We start from the raw sequence: 26,288 nt of genomic DNA, 5'->3' as shown, positions 1-26,288 counted from the left end.
GAGAGGGTGCTGCACCAATGCAGGAGAGGTTTGGGCCCAACGGGTCCACTTGGTCTAGTGAATAACTAAAGCTTGAACAGTGTCACGTGGCCTAAAATGTTGCATGTTCTCCAGGATTTCTAGATCTAAAATACATTTTGATTAAATAAATGTAAGAGGTACTATAAAAAAAAAAGACAAAGTTCAAACAATTTGGCCGTGTGAATGAATATTGTAAATTCAACGCAAGTGCATTATCAAAAGAAAATGTACATTCTGAACATTTTGAGGTCTATCTTGTTGATAAATGAGCAATTTGGTGGCTGATTTTTGTTTTTGGTATTGAAGGAATAATTAGTATAAATTCTTAAACTCACTTTGCTGAACCAAAAGCTTTTCTTTGGCAAAAGTTGTGAATAGTATTAACATTCTAATCAAACAATAGGAAAGAAAGAGGAACCATAATGATACTGACGCAAATCTAGTGTCACGCTTTTCCTTCTGTTCAGCCTGTCTAAAATGTAATGGAAGTCTGATTATTAGTATTCTTGTTAACTATTTAAATTGAATTTTATTTCAGTGCAATCAACACTGCTTTGCAGTGGTTCATACTGAAACTGCATAGGCATGTGTTTGGATCACTTACAGTGTGCTCTACCATTCAGCTGGATTTTAAAGTTTTAAATGAAGAATATAAATATTCCAAATTAATATTTTTGAAGTCAATGCTCTACCAATTAGACAAATTGAGCTTGAATTTAAAAATAAATAGCGGGAAACCCTCAATATCTGTGAAAAGAGGAACAGAATGAATGTTTTGAGTCAAAGATACTTCCTCAGATCCGGGAAAGAGAAACCAACTTGGTTCAATGTTGCAGAGCAATTGGGGGAGGGATGGATTAGCAAAGGGATTATTCCTGATAAACTGAGTAAAGAGCAGCACCAGGAAAAACTGTAAACTAGGTCAGATGGTTAAAGGGAGGCAATAGAAGAGGGCACGAATCTGAACAAAAGGATATAACGGCTATGAAATGGGGGCAGTTAAAAAGCGAGAACACAAAGGAATGTTAAAATTACAAAATGCAGCATATTTTGTCATTGCTGGTCGGTCATGTGGGGTTAATGAAGAGAGGGAAAACTGAGCCAATGTTACAGATAGAACGGTCATTCTGATGCAGCGAGAGAGAATTATCTGTAGTTGCAGAATTCAATGTTGGGTTCTGAGGCTCACATGGAGGCTCACATGGCTCTGTGTGCTCGCATGGAAGATGAGGTGCTTTTCCTCAAGCTCGCATTAAGCTGCCGACAGAAGACTCAGTGGGATGGAGAATTAAAGTTGTAGGCGGAGGCTTAATGCAGAAACTAAATAAAAATGGTGCTGAGTATGCTTATGTGAACGTTACATTGTTCAGTAGATAGAGCTCAGCAGAAGGGTTTATATTACACTTATTAAGAAGAGTATGTATTGATCTGTAGAATGTAGCTAACAAAATTTGGTAAACCTACATACACAGAGTAAATGGAATTTATTATTTTAAACTATTAACAAGGCTAAAGATAAAATTGATAGGGACTAAAAATTATTTTGATTTTTCATTTATTGAACAGAAGATATGGTCTATGGACTAACTGTCACAGGGAAAACAAAAACTAGTGGAAATATAATCTAAGATAGTGTAAAGTTTTGCTATCTTAAACTCAAAAGGAAACAAAGTCATTTGAAAATAATAGAAACAAAAATGTTGGTTCCTCTTTTATTGTCACATTTATACTTAACCTTGTAAGGAATTGAAATGTCTTTGTGGTACAATGCTAAATTATTTTGTGTATCCTTTATTCAGTGCTCAGGAACTCTTCTTCCAGATTTCTGCTGTAAACAATCTCAATCAGACCTTCAATTGAAGCCTTTTTTTGACATTCACCACCTGCACCTTGATCCATGGCTGGTTTTCGCCCCTTGAGTGCTGTCTTCCACTCACTGATATGAATCAATTCAATACCAACTGAAGGTCCAACTCCAAAATTTCCTATAATTTGCATTTCCACCAGAGGAGCCCAGTAACTATAGTCTAAGCAAAACAAATGGATCTGCTTTTTTTCTTTCCACTTATTAAGATTAGTTATAACATCCAACAGAGTGAGAATTGCAAAGTTCACCCATAATTTGCATAGTTCAGCATTATTCAGCAGGTCAAGCAGCATCTGCAGAAGCACAGTAGACCTTCTGAGATCTGCCAGCTATCTGCACAAATGTGAAACGGCCAGTTACCCCATTATTCCAGAACATTTAACCATGACGATATAACATTACTTATACCATTATACTAGCCAGATCGCTGTATGCCCCTGATATCAGTCATTAATGCACAGGGACACCTGCATATTCATCCATTATCATAGGGATTTTTAATCTCAAAAGTACTTCAATGTAATGTACTTCAGAAGCACAGTGGTCAGAAAGGTACAAATTAAAACCATTTTTTTTCTTGTGTGTTAGTATGTTGATTTTGTAAGTATACCTTAATGGAGATTCTGTTCAGTATTGATTCTGTGGTATTTACTTGTAAATGACTAGAAACATAAAAAATAGGTGCAGGAGTAGGCCATTCGGCCCTTTGAGCCTGCACCAATCTATTCAATATAATCATGGCTGATCATCCTAAATCAGTACCCCATGCTTTCTCCCCATATCCCTTGATTCCGTCAGCCCTAAGGGCTATATTTAACTCTCTCTCTTCCACCCTTATCCCTCCCACTGGTTTTACATTTCGCTCTTCCTCTTTCCTTATCTGACACTCCACTTTTCACATCTACCTTTGTCATTAAGAAGATACTAGTTTCAATCCCGTATTTAGTTATCTGAACTGAGCTGAGGCTGATTTTTATTATCGGAATTGTCTGCTGATTGGTGAAGTAGGAAGGACACGTATAATTTCCCCTTGCATTTGACCTTCCAAACTGCAAAACCTTACACTTGTTCAGGTTGCAATCCAGTCACCCTCAGTGAAAGTGCTCATTTTGAATATAGCTCTGCATTGACATTGTTACTCTGATACTTGCTGCATGGTTCAGACATTGCTTTCAGAAAGAAACGATTCAAGAAGAGGGATGTGGACAGAATGTAGTTTATGTACTATTTGCAATAAAGTAACAGTCCCATATAACAGCTGGCTCTCAGGGTTGTTTGTGGTGGAACAACAATATTCAGACTGAAGGTCTGTGACTAGTGGAATTCCACATGGATTGGGGCCTCTGCTATTGGGACCATGAGGTCTGGGCCTCTGAGATCTGGGTCCATAGGCTGGGTCTGTTGAGACCTCTGCTATTTGTGAAGTCTATAAATGACTTGGAGATAAATGTAGACGGGTTATTTAGCAAGTTTGCAGGTGAGAATGAGATTTCTGGGGTTGGACTGTGAGGACGGCTGTTAGATTATACAGCGTGATATAGATCAGCTACAGAAATAGGTGGAGAAATGCAGATGGAGTTTAATCTGAGCAAGTGTGAGATGCTTCACTCTGGGAGGTCAAATGTAAGTGGAATTGTATGCAATTAATGGCGTGACCTGTACAGCATTAATGAGGGCTCTTGGGGTTAAAGTCCATAGCTCCCTGAAAGTGGCAACACAAGTAGATGGAGCAGTAAAGAAGACATATGGTATGAGAAAATAACTGCAGATGCTGGTACAAATCGATTTATTCACAAAATGCTGGAGTAACTCAGCAGGTCAGGCAGCATCTCGGGAGAGAAGGAATGGGTGACGTTTCGGGTCGAGACCCTTCTTCAGTCGGGTCTGAAGAAGGGTCTCGACCCGAAACGTCACCCATTCCTTCTCTCCCGAGATGCTGCCTGACCTGCTGAGTTACTCCAACATTTTGTGAATAAATAGACATATGGTATGCTTGCTTTCATAGGTCAGGGATTGAATATGAGTCATGACGCAGCTTGCAGTTCTGGTTACCCCATTGCAGGAAGGATGGGGAGGCTTTGGAAAGAGTGTGGAGGTGATTTATCAGAATGATGCCTGGAATAGGGGGTAAAGGGAGAGGTTGGACAGACTTGGATTGTTTTCTCTGGAACGTCGGATGTTGCGGGGAGACCTGACAGAAATATATTAAATTATGAGAGGCCTAGATAGGGTAGACTGGCAGAACCTTTTTCCCAGGATGGAAAAATTAAATAGTACAGGACAGCTTTAAGGTGAAGGGGGCAAAGTTTAAAGTAGATGGGCGGAACAAATTTTATTTTACACAGAGAATGGCAAGTGCCTGGAACGCGCTGCCGGAGGTAGTCATTGAGGCAAAGTGAGACACAAAAAGCTGGAGTAACTCAGTGAGACAGGCAGCATCTCTGGAGAGAAGGAATGGGTGACGTTTCGGGTCAAGACTCTTCTTTAGTCATTGAGGCCTATTTTACTCTGGTTTATTTTCACCCACATGTTTAGACTGTAATGGTGTATCCTTATTGTTTTGATGTGTTTATGCTTTATTCTTAATTGTTAACTGTATGTTTGTGTTGTCATTTGTGAGTGGAGCACCAAAGCACATTCCTTGTATATGCATACTTGGCCAATAAATGTGTACATTCATTCATTCATTCATTCATTCATTCATTCAATAGTGGCATTGAAGAGACTTTTGGATAGACATATGGACATACGGGGAATGGAGGGATATGATTATGTGCAGGCAGGTAAGAATTGGTCTTGGTATAGTGTGCAGGACAGACAGTGTGGGCTGAAGGGGCTGTTCCTGTGGTGTACTATTCTAGTTGATTGGTTCTCAGATATGACATTTGGAAGAATGTAATTTTAAGTGCTTGGGATATATTCTATTTAATAATGTAATATTAACAAATCTTTAGGTTTTATACAAGGAACAGAAAATTCCGAAATGGCCGCATCCCAAAATAAAACTACAGATTCTTCAGGAACAATTGCAGCTGAATCTCCTACAATGGAGGAGCTCCGGAGACGGAGACAAGCGTACTTTGAGAGGTGAGCAAACCATAAGTCTGCATTACTACAACACATGACTTAATATCCCCGATAGAATGTGCAACCTTTCTTTTTAAAATATTGATTTTCAAAATGTTCTTAGTCTCCAGTACTATAATAACATTTAAAAGACATTTGGACAGGTTCATGGATAGGAAAGGTTTAGAGGATTATGGGCCAAACGTGGGCGTGGGCATGGGCATGTTGGGCCAAAGGGCCTATTTCCATGCTGTGTATGATCCTATGGCTTCTTATTTGTGATAACGAAAGAATGATCATTCACTCATCTCTGAAATAAAGAATTCCTAAGATTCACAGCCCTTTGAGTGAAGTCACTTATTTTTGTCTTGGTTCAAAATAGCTAAGCTTTTCTTTTGAGGCAAAGGCCTTGAGTTTTAAACCGGTCAACCAGGGTAACATTCTTCCAGTGTCCTCCCTGTCAAGCCCCTTATGGTATGTATTTCGATGAGACCTTAATACAACATCCCCAGATCTACTGATTCTCTAGATGGGATAATCTGTTCTTCACTACGTTCGTCGAATGAATATTCTGGACGGGTTCCACTCATTGGATTAATTTCATGTTTCTTGTTATGGTTTATGACTGGCAGACCAATTTCCCTCCTGGGATAAATAAAGTTCTATTGTATCGTATAGTATTATCTTCTTCCCTCTGCAAAGCCCAGCACGGTTTCATTGAAGTTTCAATAATTATACTGATACATCTGTCCCCTTGCACTTCAACCCCTTGTAATAAAGGCAACTGCATCATTTTATTTTCTAGGTGATCATCCAGGTTTAATGATCAGTGAATTGTGTATAAGAACACCTGAATCCTTTTAAATACCGTAAATGAAAAATTGTACCAAGATACACAGCAACATTTAAGAAATTAATTAATCTGTGCTTTTCTCGGTAATAACAAAACCTCTCGTTTTCACTCCTCACTTGTTATAGCTTGTCAGTCACAATCTCCGAATGGTCAATGTCCAGTCATTTTAGTAAATCCAACTCTTTAGATATTTTCCATAAAATTTGACACATTATAAAATTAAAAACTATCTGGGAATTTATAGTGGACAGATTGCATTCAATAAAAAATATCAATACTTTAATTTCATTAGACTGGCTTGGATTGATCACAATTGTGCAGACAAAATATTTTAAAACCTTTTTCGAAAAAGAGAAGGCAATATTCCCAGCATCCTGACCACTACAATTTATGTGTAATTTCAAAGCCCATGTTTGCATGATCATAATATTAAAAAATATCATGAACTAAATCAGACCATTCCTCAACAATTGAATTGATCATTTTGGAGTTCAATTATTTACAATAACTACTTCATGCATATTAAAATATTAGGACATTCATATTTTATCACAATGGAGAAAACTAAGCATTATTTCATAGTAGCAAACTATATTGCACTTACTATTTGTTTTATTGTACAGTGTCTTTTTTATTTCCACCAGAAAACAACAGTTACAGCCTGAAAATTTGGATCATCCAGAAAAACAAAGTTGTGCAGCGCAAAAGGCAAATTCAGGTCTGTTTCCCAATATGGTAGTTTTTAACCTATTGAATAAACATCACTGCTCTAAAATATGTATTAGTTTCCTTTACATGCTGCCTAACCATAGCTCTGTGTTTTGTGTTGATCATAATCCTGTTTAATAATCCTGTTTAATAACATCCTGTGCACAAGAATTAGATCAGCTGAACTTCAGGTTTTTTTTGTTTCCTGTTGAGGGTGGGATGATTGTTTAAACAATCTCCATTTCAAAGGATCTTCCATTGTTGATATTGCAATTTACAATGCCCTCCATAATGTTTGGGACAAAGACCCATCATTTATTTATTTGCCTCTGTATACTCCACAATTTGAGATTTGTAATAGAAAAAATCACATGTGGTTAAAGTGCACATTGTCAGATTTTAATAAAGGCAATTTTTATACATTTTGGTTTCACTATGTAGAAATTACAGCAGTGTTTATACATAGTCTCCCCCCCCCCCCCCCCTATTTCAGGGCACTATAATGTTTGGGACACAGCAATGTCATGTAAATGAAAGTAGTCATGTTTAGTATTTTGCCTTCACTATTGCCCCTGTACCCAAAAAAACAAGGATTACTGGTCTTAATGCCTACAGACCTGTCGCGCTGACTTCTGTAGTCATGAAGACCTTTGAAAGGCGTGTTAACACAGCTGAAAAACATCTCAAACCCCCTGCTGGACCCTCTGCAGTTTGCATACCGGGCCAATAGATCGGTGGATGACGCAGTCAACCTAGGCCTGCACTTCATCCTCCAGCACTTTGACCGCAAGGGGACCTATGCAAGGATTTTGTTTGTGGACTTCAGCTCTGCTTTTAACACCACTGTGCCAGAGTTACTACACTCCAAACTCTCCCAGTTGACTGTTCCTGAACCCCTCTGTCAGTGGATCATCAACTTCCTGACAGACAGGATATGAGGCTGGGAAAGCACATCTCTGACCCGCAGACCCTCAGTATAGGAGCACCGTAAGGCTGCGTACTCTCCCCTCTCCTTTACTTTCTCTACACCAACGACTGCACCTCCACAGACTCCTCTGTCAAGCTTCTCATGTTTGCGGATGACACAACCCTGATTGGACTGATCCAGGATGGGGAGGAATCTGCCTATAGACAGGAAGTGACACAGCTGGCGTCCTGGTGCCATCGCAACAACCTGGAGCTCAATGTTCTTAAGACAGTGGAACTGATTGTAAACTTTAGGAGAGCTCCCCCTCCCCTCCTCCCACTCACCATCAACAACACCACAGTCACATCTGTGGAGTCATTTAAGTTCCTTGGAACCATCATCACCAAGGACCTTAAATGGGAGGTCCCCATCAACTCCACAGTCAAAAAGGCCCAACAGAGGATGTACTTCCTGCGGCAGCTGAGGAAACAGGCAATGATGGTCCAATTCTATACTGCCATCGTTGAGTCCATCCTCACGTTCTTCATCGTGGTCTGGTTTGGCTCAGCCACCAAGCACGACATCCGGAGGCTGCAACGAATCGTTCGATCAGCTGAGATGCTTGTTGGCTGCAACCTCCCCCCCATTGACGAAATGTACACTGCAAGGGCCAGGAAGCGAGCGGGCAAGATCATCTCTGACCCCTCTCACCCTGGCCACAAACTCTTTGAAGCACTTCCCTCTGGAAGGCGACATCGGACTGTCAGCAGCCACAGCCGGACATAAAAACAGCGAGTAGTAGCTCTACTCAATAACCAAAAGTCTGTAGTCTCTTTTTGCTCTGGTTTATTTCACTCACATGTTTAAACTGCAATGTTGTATTCTTAATGTTTTATGCTTTATTCTTAATTGTTTACTGTATGTTCCTATTGTTATTTGCGAGCAATGACTGCTTGAAGTCTGCGATTCATGGACATCAGCAGTTGTTGGGTATATTCTCTGGTGATGCTCTGCCTGGCCGGTATTGCAGCCATCTTTAGCTTATGCTTGTTTTGGGGGCTAGTCCTCTTCAGTTTTCTGAAGATGCTCAATTGGGTTCAGATCAGTTGATTCACTTGGCCACTCAAGAATTGACCATTTTTTAGCTTTGAAAAACTCCTTTGTTGCTTTAGTTGTTTCGGATCATTGTCTTGTTGTAGAATGAACTGCCGGCCAATGAGTTTCGAGGCATTTGTTTGAACTTGACTAGATAGGATGTGCAGACCTCCCAACCCTTCCGAATTTGGCGGAACGTTTCCGCTTTCTTATTTAATTTCCGCCATTCCGATTTCACCTCACATTTTCCCGCAAAACATATGCCTCGCCGCTCACCCTGCCTCTCGCCCCGCCGCTCGCCTCACGCCGCTGGCCTTGCCGCTGGCCCCGCCTCACCTCGCCGCTGGCCCCGACTCGCCTCGCCGCTGGCCCCGTCTCACCTCGCCGCTGGCCCGGTCGCACCTCGCCGCTGGCCTCACCTCGCCTCGCCGCTGGCCCCGTCTCGCCTTGCCTCACCGCTGGCCCCGACTCGCCGCTGGCCCCGATTCGCCTTGCTGCTGGCCAAGCCTCGCCTCGCCACTGGCCCCGACTTGCCTCGCCTCACCTCGCCGCTGGCCCCGACTCGCCTCGCCGCTGGCCCCGTCTCGCCTCGCCGCTGGCCCCGTCTCGCCTCGCCTCGCCGCTGGCCCCGACTCGCCTCGCCTCGCCGGTGGCCCCGACTCGCCTCGCCGCTGGCCCGGACTCGCCACGCCGCTGGCCCCGTCTCGCCTCGCCGCTGGCCTGGTCTCACCTCGCCGCTGGCCTCGCCGCTGGCCCCGTCTCGCCGCTGGCCTCGCCTCGCCGCTGGCCTCGCCTCGCCGCTGGCCCCGACTCACCTCGCCTCGCCGCTGGCCCCGACTAGCCTCGCCTCACCGCTGGCCTCGCCTCGCAGCTGGCCCCGACTCGCCTCGCCTCGCCGCTGGCCCCGACTAGCCTCGCCTCGCCGCTGGCCCGGCCTCGCCGCTGGCCCCGACTCGCCTCGCCGCTGGCCCCGACTCACCTCGCCTCGCCGCTGGCCCCGACTCGCCGCTGGCCCCGATTCGCCTCGCTGCTGGCCTCCACTTGCCTCGCCTCGCCTCGCCACTGGCCCCGACTCGCCTCGCCGCTGGCCCCGACTCGCCTCGCCGCTGGCCCCGACTCGCCTCGCCGCTGACCCCGTCTCGCCTCGCCTCGCCGCTGGCCCCGTCTCGCCTCGAATCGCCGCTGGCCCCAACTGGCCTCGCCGCTGGCCCCGACTGGCGTCGCCGCTGGCCCCGACTCGCCTCGCCGCTGGCCCCGACTCGCCTCGCCGCTGGCCCCGTCTCGCCTCGCCGCTGGCCCCGACTCGCCTCGCCGCTGGCCCCGTCTCGCCTGGCCTCGCCTCCCCGCTGGCCCGGTCTCACCTCGCTGCTGGCCTCACCTCGCCTCACCGCTGGCCCCGCCTCGCCGCTAGCCTCGCCTCGCCGCTGGCCCCGACTCGCCTCGCCTCGCCGCTGGCCCCGACTCGCCTCGCCTCACCGCTGGCCCCGACTAGCCTCGCCTCGCCGCTGGCCCCGACTCGCCTCGCCTCGCTGCTGGCCCCGACTAGCCTCGCCTCGCCGCTGGCCCTGACTCGCCTCGCCTCGCCGCTGGCCTCGCCTCGCCGCTGTCCCCGACTAGCCTCTCCTCGCCGCTGGCCCTGACTCGCCTCGCCTCGCCGCTGGCCCCGACTCGCCTCGCCGCTGGCCCCGACTCGCCTCGCCGCTGGCCCCGACTCGCCTCGCCGCTGGCCCCGACTCGCCTGGCCTCGCCTCGCCGCTGGCCCGGTCTCACCTCGCCGCTAGCCTCGCCTCGCCGCTGGCCCCGACTCGCCTCGCCTCACCGCTGGCCCCGACTAGCGTCGCCTCACCGCTGGCCCCGACTAGCCTCGCCTCGCCGCTGGCCCCGACTAGCCTCGCCTCGCCGCTGGCCCCGACTCGCCTCGCCTCGCCGCTGGCCCGGCCTCGCGGCTGGCCCCGACTCGCCTCGCCGCTGGCCCCGACTAGCCGCTGGCCCTGATTCGCCTCGCTGCTGGCCTCGCCTCGCCGCTGGCCCTGACTCGCCTCGCCTCGCCGCTGGCCTCGCCTCGCCGCTGGCCCCGACTCGCCTCGCCGCTGGCCCCGACTCGCCTGGCCTGGCCTCGCCGCTGGCCCGGTCTCACCTCGCCGCTGGCCTCACCTCGCCTCGTCGCTAGCCTCGCCTCGCCGCTGGCCCCGACTCGCCTCGCCTCGCCGCTGGCCCCGACTAGCATCGCCTCGCCGCTGGCCCCGACTAGCCTCGCCTCGCCGCTGGCCCCGACTAGCCTCGCCTCGCCGCTGGCCCCGACTCGCCTCGCCTCGCCGCTGGCCCGGCCTCGCGGCTGGCCCCGACTCGCCTCGCCGCTGGCCCCGACTCGCCTCGCCGCTGGCCCCGACTAGCCGCTGGCCCTGATTCGCCTCGCTGCTGGCCTCGCCGCTGGCCCGGTCTCACCTCGCCGCTGGACCCCACTCGCCTCGCATCGCCGCTGGCCCTGTCTCACCTCGCCGCTGGCCCTGTCTCACCTCGCCGCTGGACCCCACTCGCCTCGCATCGCCGCTGGCCCCGACTCGCCTCGCCGCTGGCCCCGACTCGCCTCACATCGCCGCTGGCCCCGACTCCCCACGCCGCTGGCCCCGACTCGCCTCGCCGCTGGCCTCGCCTCGCCGCTGGCCTCACCTCGCCTCGCCGCTGGCCCCGCCTCGCCGCTGGCCCCGACTCGCCTCGCCTCGCCGCTGGCCCCGACTCGCCTCGCCTCACCGCTGGCCCCGACTCGCCTCGCCTCGCTGCTGGCCCCGACTAGCCTCGCCTCGCCGCTGGCCCGGCCTCGCCGCTGGCCCCGACTCGCCTCGTCGCTGGCCCCGACTCACCTCGCCTCGCCGCTGGCCCCGACTCGCCGCTGGCCCCAACTCGCCTCGCCGCTGGCCCCGTCTCGCCACGCCTCGCCGCTGGCCCTGACTCGCCTCGCCTCGTCGCTGGCCCCATCTCGCCTCGCCGCTGGCCCCGACTCGCCTGGCCTCGCCTCGCCGCTAGCCTCGCCTCGCCGCTGGCCCCGACTCGCCTCGCCTCACCGCTGGCCCCGACTAGCGTCGCCTCACCGCTGGCCCCGACTAGCCTCGCCTCGCCGCTGGCCCCGACTAGCCTCGCCTCGCCGCTGGCCCCGACTAGCCTCGCCTCGCCGCTGGCCCCGACTCGCCTCGCCTCGCCGCTGGCCCGGCCTCGCGGCTGGCCCCGACTCGCCTCGCCGCTGGCCCCGACTAGCCGCTGGCCCTGATTCGCCTCGCTGCTGGCCTCGCCTCGCCGCTGGCCCTGACTCGCCTCGCCTCGCCGCTGGCCTCGCCTCGCCGCTGGCCCCGACTCGCCTCGCCGCTGGCCCCGACTCGCCTGGCCTCGCCTCGCCGCTGGCCCGGTCTCACCTCGCCGCTGGCCTCACCTCGCCTCGTCGCTGGCCTCGTCTCGCCTCGCCGCTAGCCTCGCCTCGCCGCTGGCCCCGACTCGCCTCGCCTCGCCGCTGGCCCCGACTAGCATCGCCTCGCCGCTGGCCCCGACTAGCCTCGCCTCGCCGCTGGCCCCGACTAGCCTCGCCTCGCCGCTGGCCCCGACTCGCCTCGCCTCGCCGCTGGCCCGGCCTCGCGGCTGGCCCCGACTCGCCTCGCCGCTGGCCCCGACTAGCCGCTGGCCCTGATTCGCCTCGCTGCTGGCCTCGCCGCTGGCCCGGTCTCACCTCGCCGCTGGACCCCACTCGCCTCGCATCGCCGCTGGCCCTGTCTCACCTCGCCGCTGGACCCCACTCGCCTCGCATCGCCGCTGGCCCCGCCTCGCCGCTGGCCCCGCCTCGCCGCTGGCCCCGACTCGCCTCGCCTCGCCGCTGGCCCCGACTCGCCTCGCCTCGCCGCTGGCCCCGACTCGCCTCGCCTCGCTGCTGGCCCCGACTAGCCTCGCCTCGCCGCTGGCCCGGCCTCGCCGCTGGCCCCGACTCGCCTCGTCGCTGGCCCCGACTCACCTCGCCTCGCCGCTGGCCCCGACTCGCCGCTGGCCCCAACTCGCCTCGCCGCTGGCCCCGTCTCGCCTCGCCTCGCCGCTGGCCCTGACTCGCCTCGCCTCGTCGCTGGCCCCATCTCGCCTCGCCGCTGGCCCCGACTCGCCTCGCCGCTAGCTCCGTCTCGCCTCGCCTCGCCACTGGCCCAGTCTCGCCTCGCCGATGGCCCCGCCTCGCCTCGCCGCTGGCCCCGTCTCGCCTCGCCGCTGTCCCGGTCTCACCTCGCCGCTGGCCTCACCTCGCCTCGCCGCTGGCCCCGTCTCGCCTCGCCGCTGTCCCGGTCTCACCTCGCCGCTGGCCTCACCTCGCCTCGCCGCTGGCCCCGGACTCGACTCGCCGCTGGCCCCGTCTCGCCTCGCCGTTGGCCCCGACTCGCCTCGCCGCTGGCCCCGACTGGCCTCGCCGCTGGCCTCGCCTCGCCGCTGGCCCGGTCTCACCTCGCCGCTGGCCTCACCTCGCCTCGCCGCTGGCCCTGCCTCGCCGCTGGCCCCGACTAGTCTTGCCTCACCGCTGGCATCGCCTCGCCGCTGGCCCCGACCCGACTCGACTCGCCTCGCTGCTGGCCCTGACTAGCCTCGCCTCGCCGCTGGCCCGGCCTCGCCGCTGGCCCCGACTCGCCTCGTCGCTGGCCCCGACTCACCTCGCCTCGCCGCTAGGCCCCGACTCGCCGCTGGCCCCGATTCGTCTCGCTGCTGGCCTCGCCTCGCCTCACCACTGTCCCCGACTTGCCTCGCCTCTCCTCGCCGCTGGCCCCGACTCGCTTCGCCGCTGGCCCCGTCTCGCCTCGCCTCGCCGCTGGCCCGGACTCGCCTCGCCGCTGGCCCCGTCTCGCCTCGCCTCGCCTCGTCGCTGGCCCGGCCTCGCCGCTGGCCCCGACTCGCCTCGCCGCTGGCCTCGCCTCGCCGCTGGCCCTGACTCGCCTCGCCTCGCCGCTGGCCCCATCTCGCCTCGCCGCTGGCCCCGACTAGCCTCGCCGCTAGCTCCGTCTCGCCTCGCCTCGCTGCTGGCCCGGACTCGCCTCGCCGCTGGCCCCGACCCGCCTCGCCGCTGGCCCCGACCCGCCTCGCCGCTGGCAGCGAGTGGCCTCGCAGCTGGCCCCGCCTCGCCGCTGGCCCCGTCTCGCCTCGCCTCGCCACTGGTCTCGCCTCGCCGCTGGCCTCAACTCGCCTCGCCGCTGGCCCCGTCTCGCCTCGCCTCACCGCTGGCCCCGCCTCGCCGCTCGCCTCGCCGCTGGCCCGGACTAGCCTCGCCTCACCGCTGGCCTCGCATCGCCGCTGGCCCCGACTAGCCTCGCCGCTAGCTCCGTCTCGCCTCGCCTCGCTGCTGGCCCGGACTCGCCTCGCCGCTGGCCCCGACCCGCCTCGCCGCTGGCCCCGACCCGCCTCGCCGCTGGCAGCGAGTGGCCTCGCAGCTGGCCCCGTCTCGCCTCGCCGCTGGCCCCGTCTCGCCTCGCCTCGCCACTGGTCTCGCCTCGCCGCTGGCCTCAACTCGCCTCGCCGCTGGCCCCGTCTCGCCTCGCCTCACCGCTGGCCCCGCCTCGCCGCTCGCCTCGCCGCTGGCCCGGACTAGCCTCGCCTCACCGCTGGCCTCGCATCGCCGCTGGCCCCGACTCGCCTCTCCTCGCCGCTGGCCCCGACTCGCTTCGCCGCTGGCCCCGTCTCGCCTCGCCTCGCCGCTGGCCCGGACTCGCCTCGCCGCTGGCCCCGTCTCGCCTCGCCTCGCCTCGTCGCTGGCCCGGCCTCGCCGCTGGCCCCGACTCGCCTCGCCGCTGGCCTCGCCTCGCCGCTGGCCCTGACTCGCCTCGCCTCGCCGCTGGCCCCATCTCGCCTCGCCGCTGGCCCCGACTAGCCTCACCGCTAGCTCCGTCTCGCCTCGCCTCGCTGCTGGCCCGGACTCGCCTCGCCGCTGGCCCCGACCCGCCTCGCCGCTGGCCCCGACCCGCCTCGCCGCTGGCAGCGAGTGGCCTCGCAGCTGGCCCCGTCTCGCCTCGCCGCTGGCCCCGTCTCGCCTCGCCTCGCCACTGGTCTCGCCTCGCCGCTGGCCTCAACTCGCCTCGCCGCTGGCCCCGTCTCGCCTCGCCTCACCGCTGGCCCCGCCTCGCCGCTCGCCTCGCCGCTGGCCCGGACTCGCCTCGCCGCTGGCCCCGACCCGCCTCGCCGCTGGCCCCGACCCGCCTCGCCGCTGGCAGCGAGTGGCCTCGCAGCTGGCCCCGTCTCGCCTCGCCTCTGGCCCCGACTAGCCTCGCCTCGCCGCTGGCCCGGCCTCGCCGCTGGCCCCGACTCACCTCGCCTCGCCGCTGGCCCCGACTCGCCGCTGGCCCCGATTCGCCTCGCTGCTGGCCAAGCCTCGCCTCGCCACTGGCCCCGACTTTCCTCGCCTCACCGCTGGCCTCGCCTCGCCTCGCCGCTGGCCTCGCCTCGCCGCTGGCCTGGTCTCACCTCGCCGCTGGCCTCGCCGCTGGCCCCGTCTCGCCCCGTCTCGCTCGCCGCCGACTCGCCTCGCCGCTGGCTCCGACTCGCCTCGCCGCTGGCCCCGACTAGCCTCGCCGCTGGCCCCGACTAGCCTCGCCACTGGCCCCGACTCGCCTCGCCGCTGGCCCCGACTCGCCTCGCCGCTGGCCCCGTCTCGCCTGGCCTCGCCTCCCCGCTGGCCCGGTCTCACCTCGCCTCACCGCTGGCCCCGCCTCGCCGCTAGCCTCGCCTCGCCGCTGGCCTCGCCTCGCCTCGCCGCTGGCCCCGACTAGCATCGCCTCACCGCTGGCCCCGACTAGCCTCGCCTCGCCGCTGGCCCCGACTCGCCTCGCCTCGCCGCTGGCCCCGACTAGCCTCGCCTCGCCGCTGGCCCTGACTCGCCTCGCCTCGCCGCTGGCCTCGCCTCGCCGCTGTCCCCGACTAGCCTCGCCTCGCCGCTGGCCCTGACTCGCCTCACCTCGCCGCTGGCCTCGCCTCGCCGCTGGCCCCGACTCGCCTCGCCGCTGGCCCCGACTCGCCTCGCCGCTGGCCCCGACTCGCCTCGCCGCTGGCCCCGACTCGCCTCGCCGCTGGCCCCGACTCGCCTGGCCTCGCCTCGCCGCTGGCCCGGTCTCACCTCGCCGCTAGCCTCGCCTCGCCGCTGGCCCCGACTCGCGTCGCCTCGCCGCTGGCCCCGACTAGCGTCGCCTCACCGCTGGCCCCGACTAGCCTCGCCTCGCCGCTGGCCCCGACTAGCCTCGCCTCGCCGCTGGCCCCGACTCGCCTCGCCTCGCCGCTGGCCCGGCCTCGCGGCTGGCCCCGACTCGCCTCGCCGCTGGCCCCGACTAGCCGCTGGCCCTGATTCGCCTCGCTGCTGGCCTCGCCTCGCCGCTGGCCCCGACTCGCCTCGCCTCGCCGCTGGCCCGGCCTCGCGGCTGGCCCCGACTCGCCTCGCCGCTGGCCCCGACTAGCATCGCCTCACCGCTGGCCCCGACTAGCCTCGCCTCGCCGCTGGCCCCGACTCGCCTCGCCTCGCCGCTGGCCTCGCCTCGCCGCTGGCCCCGACTCGCCTGGCCTCGCCTCGCCGCTGGCCCGGTCTCACCTCGCCGCTGGCCTCACCTCGCCTCGTCGCTGGCCTCGTCTCGCCTCGCCGCTAGCCTTGCCTCGCCGCTGGCCCCGACTCGCCTCGCCTCGCCGCTGGCCCCGACTAGCATCGCCTCGCCGCTGGCCCCGACTAGCCTCGCCTCGCCGCTGGCCCCGACTAGCCTCGCCTCGCCGCTGGCCTCGCCTCGCCTCGCCGCTGGCCCGGCCTCGCGGCTGGCCCCGACTCGCCTCGCCGCTGGCCCCGACTAGCCGCTGGCCCTGATTCGCCTCGCTGCTGGCCTCGCCTCGCCGCTGGCCCCGACTAGCATCGCCTCACCGCTGGCCCCGACTAGCCTCGCCTCGCCGCTGGCCCCGACTCGCCTCGCCTCGCCGCTGGCCCGGCCTCGCGGCTGGCCCCGACTCGCCTCGCCGCTGGCCCCGACTAGCCGCTGGCCCTGATTCGCCTCGCTGCTGGCCTCGCCTCGCCGCTGGCCCCGACTCGCCTCGCCTCGCCGCTGGCCCCGACTCGCCTCGCCGCTGGCCCCGACTCGCCTGGCCTCGCCTCGCCGCTGGCCCGGTCTCACCTCGCCGCTGGCCTCACCTCGCCTCGTCGCTGGCCTCGTCTCGCCTCGCCGCTAGCCTTGCCTCGCCACTGGCCCCGACTCGCCTCGCCTCGCCGCTGGCCCCGACTAGCATCGCCTCGCCGCTGGCCCCGACTAGCCTCGCCTCGCCGCTGGCCCCGACTCGCCTCGCCTCGCCGCTGGCCCGGCCTCGCCGCTGGCCCTGATTCGCCTCGCTGCTGGCCTCGCCTCGCCGCTGGCCCGGTCTCACCTCGCCGCTGGACCCCACTCGCCTCGCATCGCCGCTGGCCCGGACTCGCCTCGCCGCTGGCCCTGTCTCACCTCGCCGCTGGACCCCACTCGCCTCGCATCGCCGCTGGCCCCGACTCGCCTCGCCGCTGGCCCCGACTCGCCTCACATCGCCGCTGGCCCCGACTCCCCGCGCCGCTGGCCCCGACTCGCCTCGCCGCTGGCCTTGCCTCGCCGCTGGCCCGGTCTAACCTCGCAGCTGGCCTCACCTCGCCTTGCCGCTGGCCCCGCCTCGCCGCTGGCCCCGGCTCGCCTCGCCTCGCCGCTGGCCCCGACTCGCCTCGCCTCACCGCTGGCCCCGACTCGCCTCGCCTCGCCGCTGGCCCCGACTAGCCTCGCCTCGCCGCTGGCCCAGCCTCGCCGCTGGCCCCGACTCGCCTCGCCGCTGGCCCCGACTCGCCTCGCCGCTGGCCCCGTCTCGCCTCGCCTCGCCGCTGGCCCAGTCTCGCCTCGCCGCTGGCCCCGACTCGCCTCGTCGCTGGCCCCGACTCACCTCGCCTCGCCGCTGGCCCCGACTCGCCGCTGGCCCCGACTCGCCTCGCCGCTGGCCCCGTCTCGCCTCGCCTCGCCGCTGGCCCTGACTCGCCTCGCCTCGCCGCTGGCCCCATCTCGCCTCGCCGCTGGCCCCGACTCGCCTCGCCGCTAGCTCCGTCTCGCCTCGCCGCTGGCCCAGTCTCGCCTCGCCGCTGGCCCCGACTCGCCTCGCCGCTGGCCCCGTCTCGCCTCGCCGCTGTCCCGGTCTCACCTCGCCGCTGGCCTCACCTCGCCTCGCCGCTGGCCCCGGACTCGACTCGCCGCTGGCCCCGTCTCGCCTCGCCGCTGGCCCCGTCTCGCCTCGCCGCTGGCCCCGACTCGCCTCGCCGCTGGCCTCGCCTCGCCGCTGGCCCGGTCTCACCTCGCCGCTGGCCTCACCTCGCCTCGCCGCTGGCCCTGCCTCGCCGCTGGCCCCGACTAGTCTTGCCTCACCGCTGGCATCACCTCGCCGCTGGCCCCGACTCGCCTCGCCTCGCTGCTGGCCCTGACTAGCCTCGCCTCGCCGCTGGCCCGGCCTCGCCGCTGGCCCCGACTCACCTCGCCTCGCCGCTGGCCCCGACTCGCCGCTGGCCCCGATTCGTCTCGCTGCTGGCCTCGCCTCGCCTCGCCACTGTCCCCGACTTGCCTCGCCTCTCCTCGCCGCTGGCCCCGACTCGCTTCGCCGCTGGCCCCGTTTCGCCTCGCCTCGCCGCTGGCCCGGACTCGCCTCGCCGCTGGCCCCGTCTCGCCTCGCCTCGCCTCGTCGCTGGCCCGGCCTCGCCGCTGGCCCCGACTCGCCTCGCCGCTGGCCCCGACTCGCCTCGCCGCTGGCCTCGCCTCGCCGCTGGCCCTGACTCGCCTCGCCTCGCCGCTGGCCCCATCTCGCCTCGCCGCTGGCCCCGACTCGCCTCGCCGCTAGCTCCGTCTCGCCTCGCCTCGCCGCTGGCCCGGACTCGCCTCACCGCTGGCCCAGTCTCGCCTCGCCGCTGGCCCCGACCCGCCTCGCCGCTGGCCCCGACTCGCCTCGCCGCTGGCCTCGCCTCGCCGCTGGCCCGGTCTCACCTCGCCGCTGGCCTCACCTCGCCTCGCCGCTGGCCCTGCCTCGCCGCTGGCCCCGACTAGTCTTGCCTCACCGCTGGCATCGCCTCGCCGCTGGCCCCGACTCGCCTCGCCTCGCTGCTGGCCCTGACTAGCCTCGCCTCGCCGCTGGCCCGGCCTCGCCGCTGGCCCCGACTCGCCTCGTCGCTGGCCCCGACTTACCTCGCCTCGCCGCTGGCCCCGACTCGCCGCTGGCCCCAATTCGTCTCGCTGCTGGCCTCGCCTCGCCTCGCCACTGTCCCCGACTTGCCTCGCCTCTCCTCGCCGCTGGCCCCGACTCGCTTCGCCGCTGGCCCCGTCTCGCCTCGCCTCGCCGCTGGCCCGGACTCGCCTCGCCGCTGGCCCCGTCTCGCCTCGCCTCGCCTCGTCGCTGGCCCGGCCTTGCCGCTGGCCCCGACTCGCCTCGCCGCTGGCCCCGACTCGCCTCGCCGCTGGCCTCGCCTCGCCGCTGGCCCTGACTCGCCTCGCCTCGCCGCTGGCCCCATCTCGCCTCGCCGCTGGCCCCGACTCGCCTCGCCGCTAGCTCCGTCTCGCCTCGCCTCGCCGCTGGCCCGGACTCGCCCCACCGCTGGCCCAGTCTCGCCTCGCCGCTGGCCCCGACTCGCCTGTCCCCGACCCGCCTCGCCGCTGGCCCCGACCCGCCTCGCCGCTGGCAGCGACTCACCTCGCAGCTGGCCCCGTCTCGCCGCTGGTCTCGCCTCGCCGCTGGCCCGGTCTCACCTCGCCGCTGGCCTCACCTCGCCTCGCCGCTGGCCCCGTCTCGCCTCGCCTCACCGCTGGCCCCGCCTCGCCGCTCGCCTCGCCGCTGGCCCGGACTAGCCTCGCCTCACCGCTGGCCTCGCATCGCCGCTGGCCCCGACTCGCCTCGCCTCGCCGCTGGCCCCGACTAGCCTCGCCTCTGGCCCCGACTAGCCTCGCCTCTGGCCCCGACTAGCCTCGCCTCTGGCCCCGACTAGCCTCGCCTCTGGCCCCGACTAGCCTCGCCTCGCCGCTGGCCCGGCCTCGCCGCTGGCCCCGACTCACCTCGCCTCGCCGCTGGCCCCGACTCGCCGCTGGCCCCGATTCGCCTCGCTGCTGGCCAAGCCTCGCCTCGCCACTGGCCCCGACTTTCCTCGCCTCACCGCTGGCCCCGACTCGCTTTGCTGCTGGCCCCGCCTCGCCTCGCCTCGCCGCTGGCCCCGACTCGCCTCGCTAGCCGCTGGCCCCGACTCGCCTCGCTAGCCGCTGGCCCCGACTCGCCTCGCTAGCCGCTGGCCCCGACTCGCCTCGCCGCTGGCCCCTGGCCCTGTCTCGCCTCGCCTCGCCGCTGTCCCCGACTCGCCTCGCCGCTGGCCCCGTCTCGCCTCGCCTCGCCGCTGGCCCCGTCTCGCCTCGCCTCGCCGCTGGCCCCAACTCGCCTCGCCTCGCCGCTGGCCCCGACTCGCCTCGCCTCGCCGCTGGTCTCACCTCGCCTCGCCGCTGGTCTCACCTCGCCTCGCCGCTGGCCCCAACTCGTCTCGCCGCTGGCCCTGACTCGCCTCGCTGCTGGCCTCGGCTTACCGCTGGGCTCCCCTCGCTGCTGGGCTCGTCTCACCTTGCCGCTGGCCTCGACTCACTTCGCCGCTGGCCTCGCCTCGCCGCTGGCCCCGACTCGCCTCGCCCCTGGCCCAGCCTCACCATGCCGCTGGGCTAGCCTCGCTGCGTAGCACAAGACCCGTTGATGTTGAGAGGGAATGGGGTGCGGGGGAGGGGAGCAGGGGAGGGGGGAGTGGGGGTCGGAGGGGTGGAGGAAGGGTGGGGGTGGAGGGGGGTGGGGGAGGAGGGGAGGGGAAAAGGTGGGGAGGGGAGGGCGAGAGTGGGGGGGAAAGGGAGGGGATTGGGGGGGTAGGCGGGAGTGGGGAGGAAAAGGGGAGGGGGGTAGGCGGGAGTGGGGGGTGGCGGGAGTTGGGAGTGGGGGGAGGGCGGGGGTCGGGGGGAAAGTGGGAGGGGAGTGGGGGGGAGTCTGGAGTGAGCCTAGAGTGGGAGTGGGGGGGGATGAGGGTGGTGGGGAGGGTAATGGGAATTAGTGGGGGGTGGGGGGGCATGAACTGTTGTGATTTGCTGTTGAAGACCACTGGAGCAAGTATGTCTTCAATGAAATTAGGTATGTGCGTTTTAAATGAAACTCTTTCTTCATATCTTAGTCATACATTTTATGTAAGGAAAAAGCAAAATGGAGAAAACAAAACAAAACAATTTTTCTTTGTGTTGTAAAAAGTATTTCTGGTCAATAACCTTTCTATAAATAGCAGAATATACTCATGATAGGCCTGACATTGTACATGTAGTCCAAGAACTACAGACTGTTGGAAATAATAGTCGTTTTTCAGACATGAATGTTGCGCAACATGGATGCACATTTGGCGTGCATACCTTTTTTTGCTGAAAAGTTGCATTATGAATTTTGATGTAAAATTCTGAATTTTGGACATCAAAATTCTGAATTTGTAAAATCAAATGTTGGGAGGTCTGGATGTGTCTGTACACTTCAGAATTAATTATGCTACTACATCAGCAGTTGTATCATCAATGAAGATAAGTGAGCCAGTACCTTCAGCAGCCGTACATGCCCAGGCCATAACACCCCCACCACCGTGTTTCACAGATGAGGTGGTATGCTTTGGATCTTGTGCAGTTCCTGCTCTCCTCCTTACTTTGCTCTTGCTATCACTCTGATATAAGTTAATCTTCGTCTCATCTGGCCACAAGACCTATTTCCAGAACTGTGGTTGCTCTTTTAAGTACTTCTTGGCAAACTGTAACCTGGCCATCCTATTTTTGCAGCTAACCAGTGGTTTGCATCTTGCAGTGTCGCCTCTGTATTTCTGTTCATGAAGTCTTCTATGGACAGTGGTCAATGATAAATCCACACCTGACTCCAGAACAGTGTTTCTGATCTGTCAGAGAGGTGTTTGAGGATTTTTCTTTATAAGAGAGAATTCTTCTGTCATCAGCTGTGGAGGTCTTCCTTGGCCTGCCAATCCCTTTGCGATTAGTAAGCTCACCAGTGCTCTCTTTCTTCTGAATGATGTTCCAAACAGTTGATTTTGGTCAGCCTAAGTCAGCTGATTTTGGTCAGCTGATGTCTCTAACAGTTTTATTGTTTCTTAGTCTCATAATGGCTTCTTTGACTTTCATTGGCACAACTTTGGGCATCATGTTGATAAAGAGCAATAAAAGTTTCCAAAGGTGATGGAAAGACTGGAGGAAAGACTAGGTGCTGAGAGCTCTCTTAAATATGCATTAAGCAGGCATTTAAACACATCTGAGCAATTGCTGAGCACACACCTGTGAAGCTATGTGTCCCAGACATTATGGTGCCCTGAAATGAGGTGACTATGTATAAACACAGCTGTAATGTCTACATGGTGAAACCAAAATGTATAAAAATGGCCTTTAATAAATTCTGATAACGTGCACTTTAACCACATGTGATTTTTTTTTTCTATTACAAATCTCAAATTGTGGAGTGCAGAAGCAAATAAATAAATAAATGATGGATCTTTGTCCCAAACATTATGGAGGGTACTACATAAAAGCTGATCACACAGACAGAGACAGGTGTGCTTTCCCTTTTTAAAAAAATGTTGAAATTTAATCAAATGTATGGATTAAAGGGAAAGAAAATTGCCTGTGGTGAGGATATTGGGGAAACTACTTTCTTATATAAGAAGAGTTTAGAAATATTTTGTTCCCCGGATTATCAGTGCTGTCAAGGTATTTATAATGACACAGAAGGAAGCAGGGGCGATGTTAGTTCCCAACAGTGAACCCACTGGTTCCATCTTCCTCCTTATTTTTCCTGCACACCTGCCACAACTTCTCTCCTATATACCCTTCAGTACCCATTTCATTTTTTATGCTACTAAACTACACAAAGAAGTAATTTACTGTAACCAGTTCTCCCCCAGTACAACGCTGGGTGATGTGGGTTCTTAAAGAGACCGGTGTTCAATTCAAGGCTGTATAATGAGATTAAACTATTATTTTTCTCCCTGGTAAATAGTATTTCCATCAGGAACCCCTGAATAGCTTTGGATTTATATCATGGTATTTTTTTTAGTGAAAGTTTAGTTTAGAGACACAGCATGAAAACGTGCCCTCGGCCCACCGAGTCCCCACCGATCATTGATCCCCATAAACTAGCACTATTGTACACACCTTAGGAGCAAGTCACTATTTTTACTGAAGCCAATTGACCTACAAACCTGTCCGTCTATGGAGTGTGGGGGGAAACCGGTGCACCCGGAGAAAACCCACGCGGTCACGGGGATAATGTGCAAACAACATACAGCCAACAACCATGGTCAGGATCAAACCCGGGTGTTTGGAGCTGTAAGGCAGCAACTCTACCGCTGCGCCACCGTGCCATCCTATATTTAAAGGGTTGGTTTCAATTAAGGAGGGGACTGCAAATATTGCCAGTTATTTAACAATAAAGAGCCTTTAAATAGCATTATAGCTCAAGATTTTATGGGCATCCTTTCTTCAATGAGCTGATACATTTAGAACCAATAAGAGTTATTTTATCTTTCCTATCTATAGCTAACGTGACTGAAGGAGAACTGCCTCAAGCAGATGTGTTGAAACCACTAGAAGCTGGTGCCAATAATAATTCAAAAGGGGAAGGAAGTTAATTTAAGAACAAATATACCAGTAACAACTGTACTTCCACTTCTGATTTGCGTGAACTGTTCTCCTCGTGTACATCAGCTACGTAGTGAAATAGGCAGATGTGTTGAGAGAGAACAAAGATAATGTTCACTTGATGCAATTGGCATTCATTGTTTAATGAAATCGGTCGTGGTACAGAACGAGTTTTTGGTCTTCAATTGTAGCACCTTACCTGCTGTAAAACCTTCTTCATGCACAACCTAGTAAATTACAAGGAAGTGTTGAAATATTTTGCACCCACGTGTAAACTTTGCCACTTGGCAAACACTTACTGGTTTATTTCATGGTTTAATTGTGCAACTGGGCCTTGGAAGAAGGAAGTGTTGATATGTTAAGTTCTTTGCTTTTTAAAAACTTATATACATGTTTAAGCCTCTTGCCTGATGTATCTGTGAAAATCAAGTTCATGTAAATTTTGACTTAAGGGATACAATATGCAGCAAATGCCTGAGGTTTGAGTGTTTTATTGACACTTGGAGATTTTTAAAAAAATTTTGTTTGGATATTGATCCTGTGCTGGCACTGAAATGCCTTTGAGTCGCTCTAAAAATTAATCACCTTTATGTTTAATGTGTTGTACTCAATTATGCAAGTTCTATTTATGTCCTTGAATTTCAATTTTTGTCCATTTAATTTTGAAGTTGAAGTCTGGGAACATAGGTGCAGAACATGGAATTACATGAAATATGAAAAACTGTATTTGAATCATTAATCTGATATCCATTATGACTTCTGTTTAAAGATTGTAGCTTCAGATCACATTTTTGATTGTAATGAAGTAAATGTCTCTGCATTTTATGCATTATTTTGTTCTTTCATCGAAACATTTAAACTCAGTCACACATGTTATCCATTGAAACGTCATGAGACTTGCATTACCATATTAATGCACAAAAATCATGTGTTTGTCTATGCTTAAATTTATGTTCCCTGCAAAATACTGGTGCAAATTAGGGTCCAAACATACGAGGAATAAATATTGCTTAATCAGATAATAAGATTGTATTTTAAAATAAATTAACAAGGAAAAGTATGTAAATTGCTGGATTTTCATAAAATCAGGCTCTTCATAAATGACATTTTGGAAATAGAGCTTACTACAAGTCTGATCTACATTCTACTACAATCTAACACTACTCTAAGCTCCGGAATAAATCTGGTTAACTTGTAAAGTGGCCTTTTTTAGTTAAATATAAATTTGAAATTGGCGGTGCTGGCTCGAAGGCCAAATGGCGGCCTCCTGCACCTATTTTCTATGAAAAGTGAGAATTATTTGTCTTATTGCTCTATTTTCGTCCCAAGACTTTGGCTCGATAGAATATAGTAGGCACTAGTGGTCACCCAGCACCATAGTGTCAGTAACACTCCTCTCTTCCTGGACTGAGTAGCTTAGTAATTCTAACATGGCGGTGGTTGGGGATCAGGATGGCAGAGTAGAAGAGTGGAATTAGGAAATTGTGACTAAGCTCATTTATTTAACTAAAATGTTTAAGCAGAAGGTGATGATGGATAGGAATGGTAATTTTGTTTTCACCATCAACACTTTGCCACCCTTTATCATGCAGCATTGCAAAATGTAGGCTCAGTTTTAGAAATCCCATTCTCAACTCGACTGACATCAGTTAACTCTGAGTCCAGGAATGTCACATTGATATTTGTGTCATACCAGCGCTTTATGTCAGTTTAGTGTGTGTGTGTACGTGAAAATATACAATTCTATTCATCTCACTTTTGAAGTTTGACCAAGGCCAGCTCCAATTTTAAGGTAAAAATTCTCTCTGACTAACCTATCAAGTCTATTTATAATATCCCTTCAGTTAAAATATCTTAACGTGAATGCCAGAAATGCTGAAGCGCCCGATTCAATTGTTAGTTTGGGAAACATTTACTTTTACCTCAATTGGATGGAGAGTTGGTACAATGATTGCCCATTTGATTGTGTTTTCCAAGGCACAATCAAATAGACCTTCTGCTTGTGGCGACTGGCCTGACTTCCCCAATGGCCTCTGCAGAGGAATGGCCAGTTAACGGCATCTGGCTTCACTGAAGTGTAATCTCTTGTGCAAGGGACCAGGGTGATTAATTCTTTGCCACACTACTAATGAATGCTTTTGGGAGGGAGGCTTGAACGGGAAATAAAAAGCAGAACTTGCTCACATTTCAGCTTTCAGTGTGTTTTTAACCATGTTTTCTCAAAACTATTGGCATTATTTGAAACTACTGCAATCTCCATATTATTTCCTTCCTGCTTACTTTTTTTAATGTTTTTTTTAAATGGTTCCTAAAAACAGTTGCAGTGCCTGTATGTTACGTGTGCTGAAGTTTGGACTTTAATTTCTCCCTGTTCTAGGAGTTATCTGCAGAATCAAATTTCTATTTGAATGCAGTTTTTTTAAAGGTTAAGACCAAAATGGTAAAGAATGTTAGATTAAATGAGAATGTCTTCCTGCCTTGTTTTATTTTAGCAAGGAGGTAGATGACATTAAAAAAAAAAAAAGGTTATTTGCATTTTGCAAAGCTTTTTTTCTTCATCTGCACACTGGAGATAAGATGTGTTGGTCTCTAAAATAGTATTTACATGGCTGTGTATTAAATAAAGCTGCATTTTGGTTTTGGAAGTCTGTGTCTTTCTTGATGTTATGCTGTGAGTTACTGAATGAGTCATTTCACTGACGTCATGAACTGATAAGCATACTTGGCATAGGTTCGTGTTTGAAACGATAAAACGTGCGATTTTGTCTTTTAGAGATAACCTAGTGGTCTTTCAACAGTCTGGAATGTTGTGACAATTTCCAGTGCATCTGCAAACTTAACAGATTTTTGAAAAATATCTTCTTTTCTGTAATATTCAGAAATATTTTCTTACACCAAATAGAGTCATTGTTAAACAGCTTTGAAACAGGCCCTTCGGCCCAACTTGTCCATGCCCATCAACTTGTCCCATTTGCTTGCATTCGGCAATATCCCTCTATTTCTTTTCGATTGTCCAAATGTCTTTTAAATATAAATATACCTACTTCTACCACTTCCCTTGGC

The 26,288-nt window shown here is 56.5% G+C and overlaps 1 protein-coding gene across 3 annotated transcripts in view; it reads left to right on the top strand.

Annotated features, from left to right (window-relative positions):
* atxn3 (ataxin 3) overlaps positions 1–25,848 on the top strand; it is a 56,438-nt gene extending 30,590 nt beyond the window's left edge. For all 3 annotated transcript variants that reach the window (XM_078406778.1, XM_078406776.1, XM_078406779.1), the window contains exons 9-11: positions 4,843–4,975; positions 6,452–6,525; positions 23,124–25,848. In XM_078406778.1, coding sequence (XP_078262904.1) covers positions 4,843–4,975; positions 6,452–6,525; positions 23,124–23,215 — 299 coding nt within the window. In that variant the 3' untranslated portion in view covers positions 23,216–25,848. The remainder of the gene's footprint in view (positions 1–4,842; positions 4,976–6,451; positions 6,526–23,123) is intronic.
* Positions 25,849–26,288: the final 440 nt, after the last annotated feature.

This window comes from Rhinoraja longicauda, chromosome 10 (assembly GCF_053455715.1).
Source record: "Rhinoraja longicauda isolate Sanriku21f chromosome 10, sRhiLon1.1, whole genome shotgun sequence".
Classification (NCBI taxonomy): Eukaryota; Metazoa; Chordata; class Chondrichthyes; order Rajiformes; family Arhynchobatidae; genus Rhinoraja; species Rhinoraja longicauda.
This window is presented reverse-complemented; position numbering and strand designations above follow the sequence as displayed.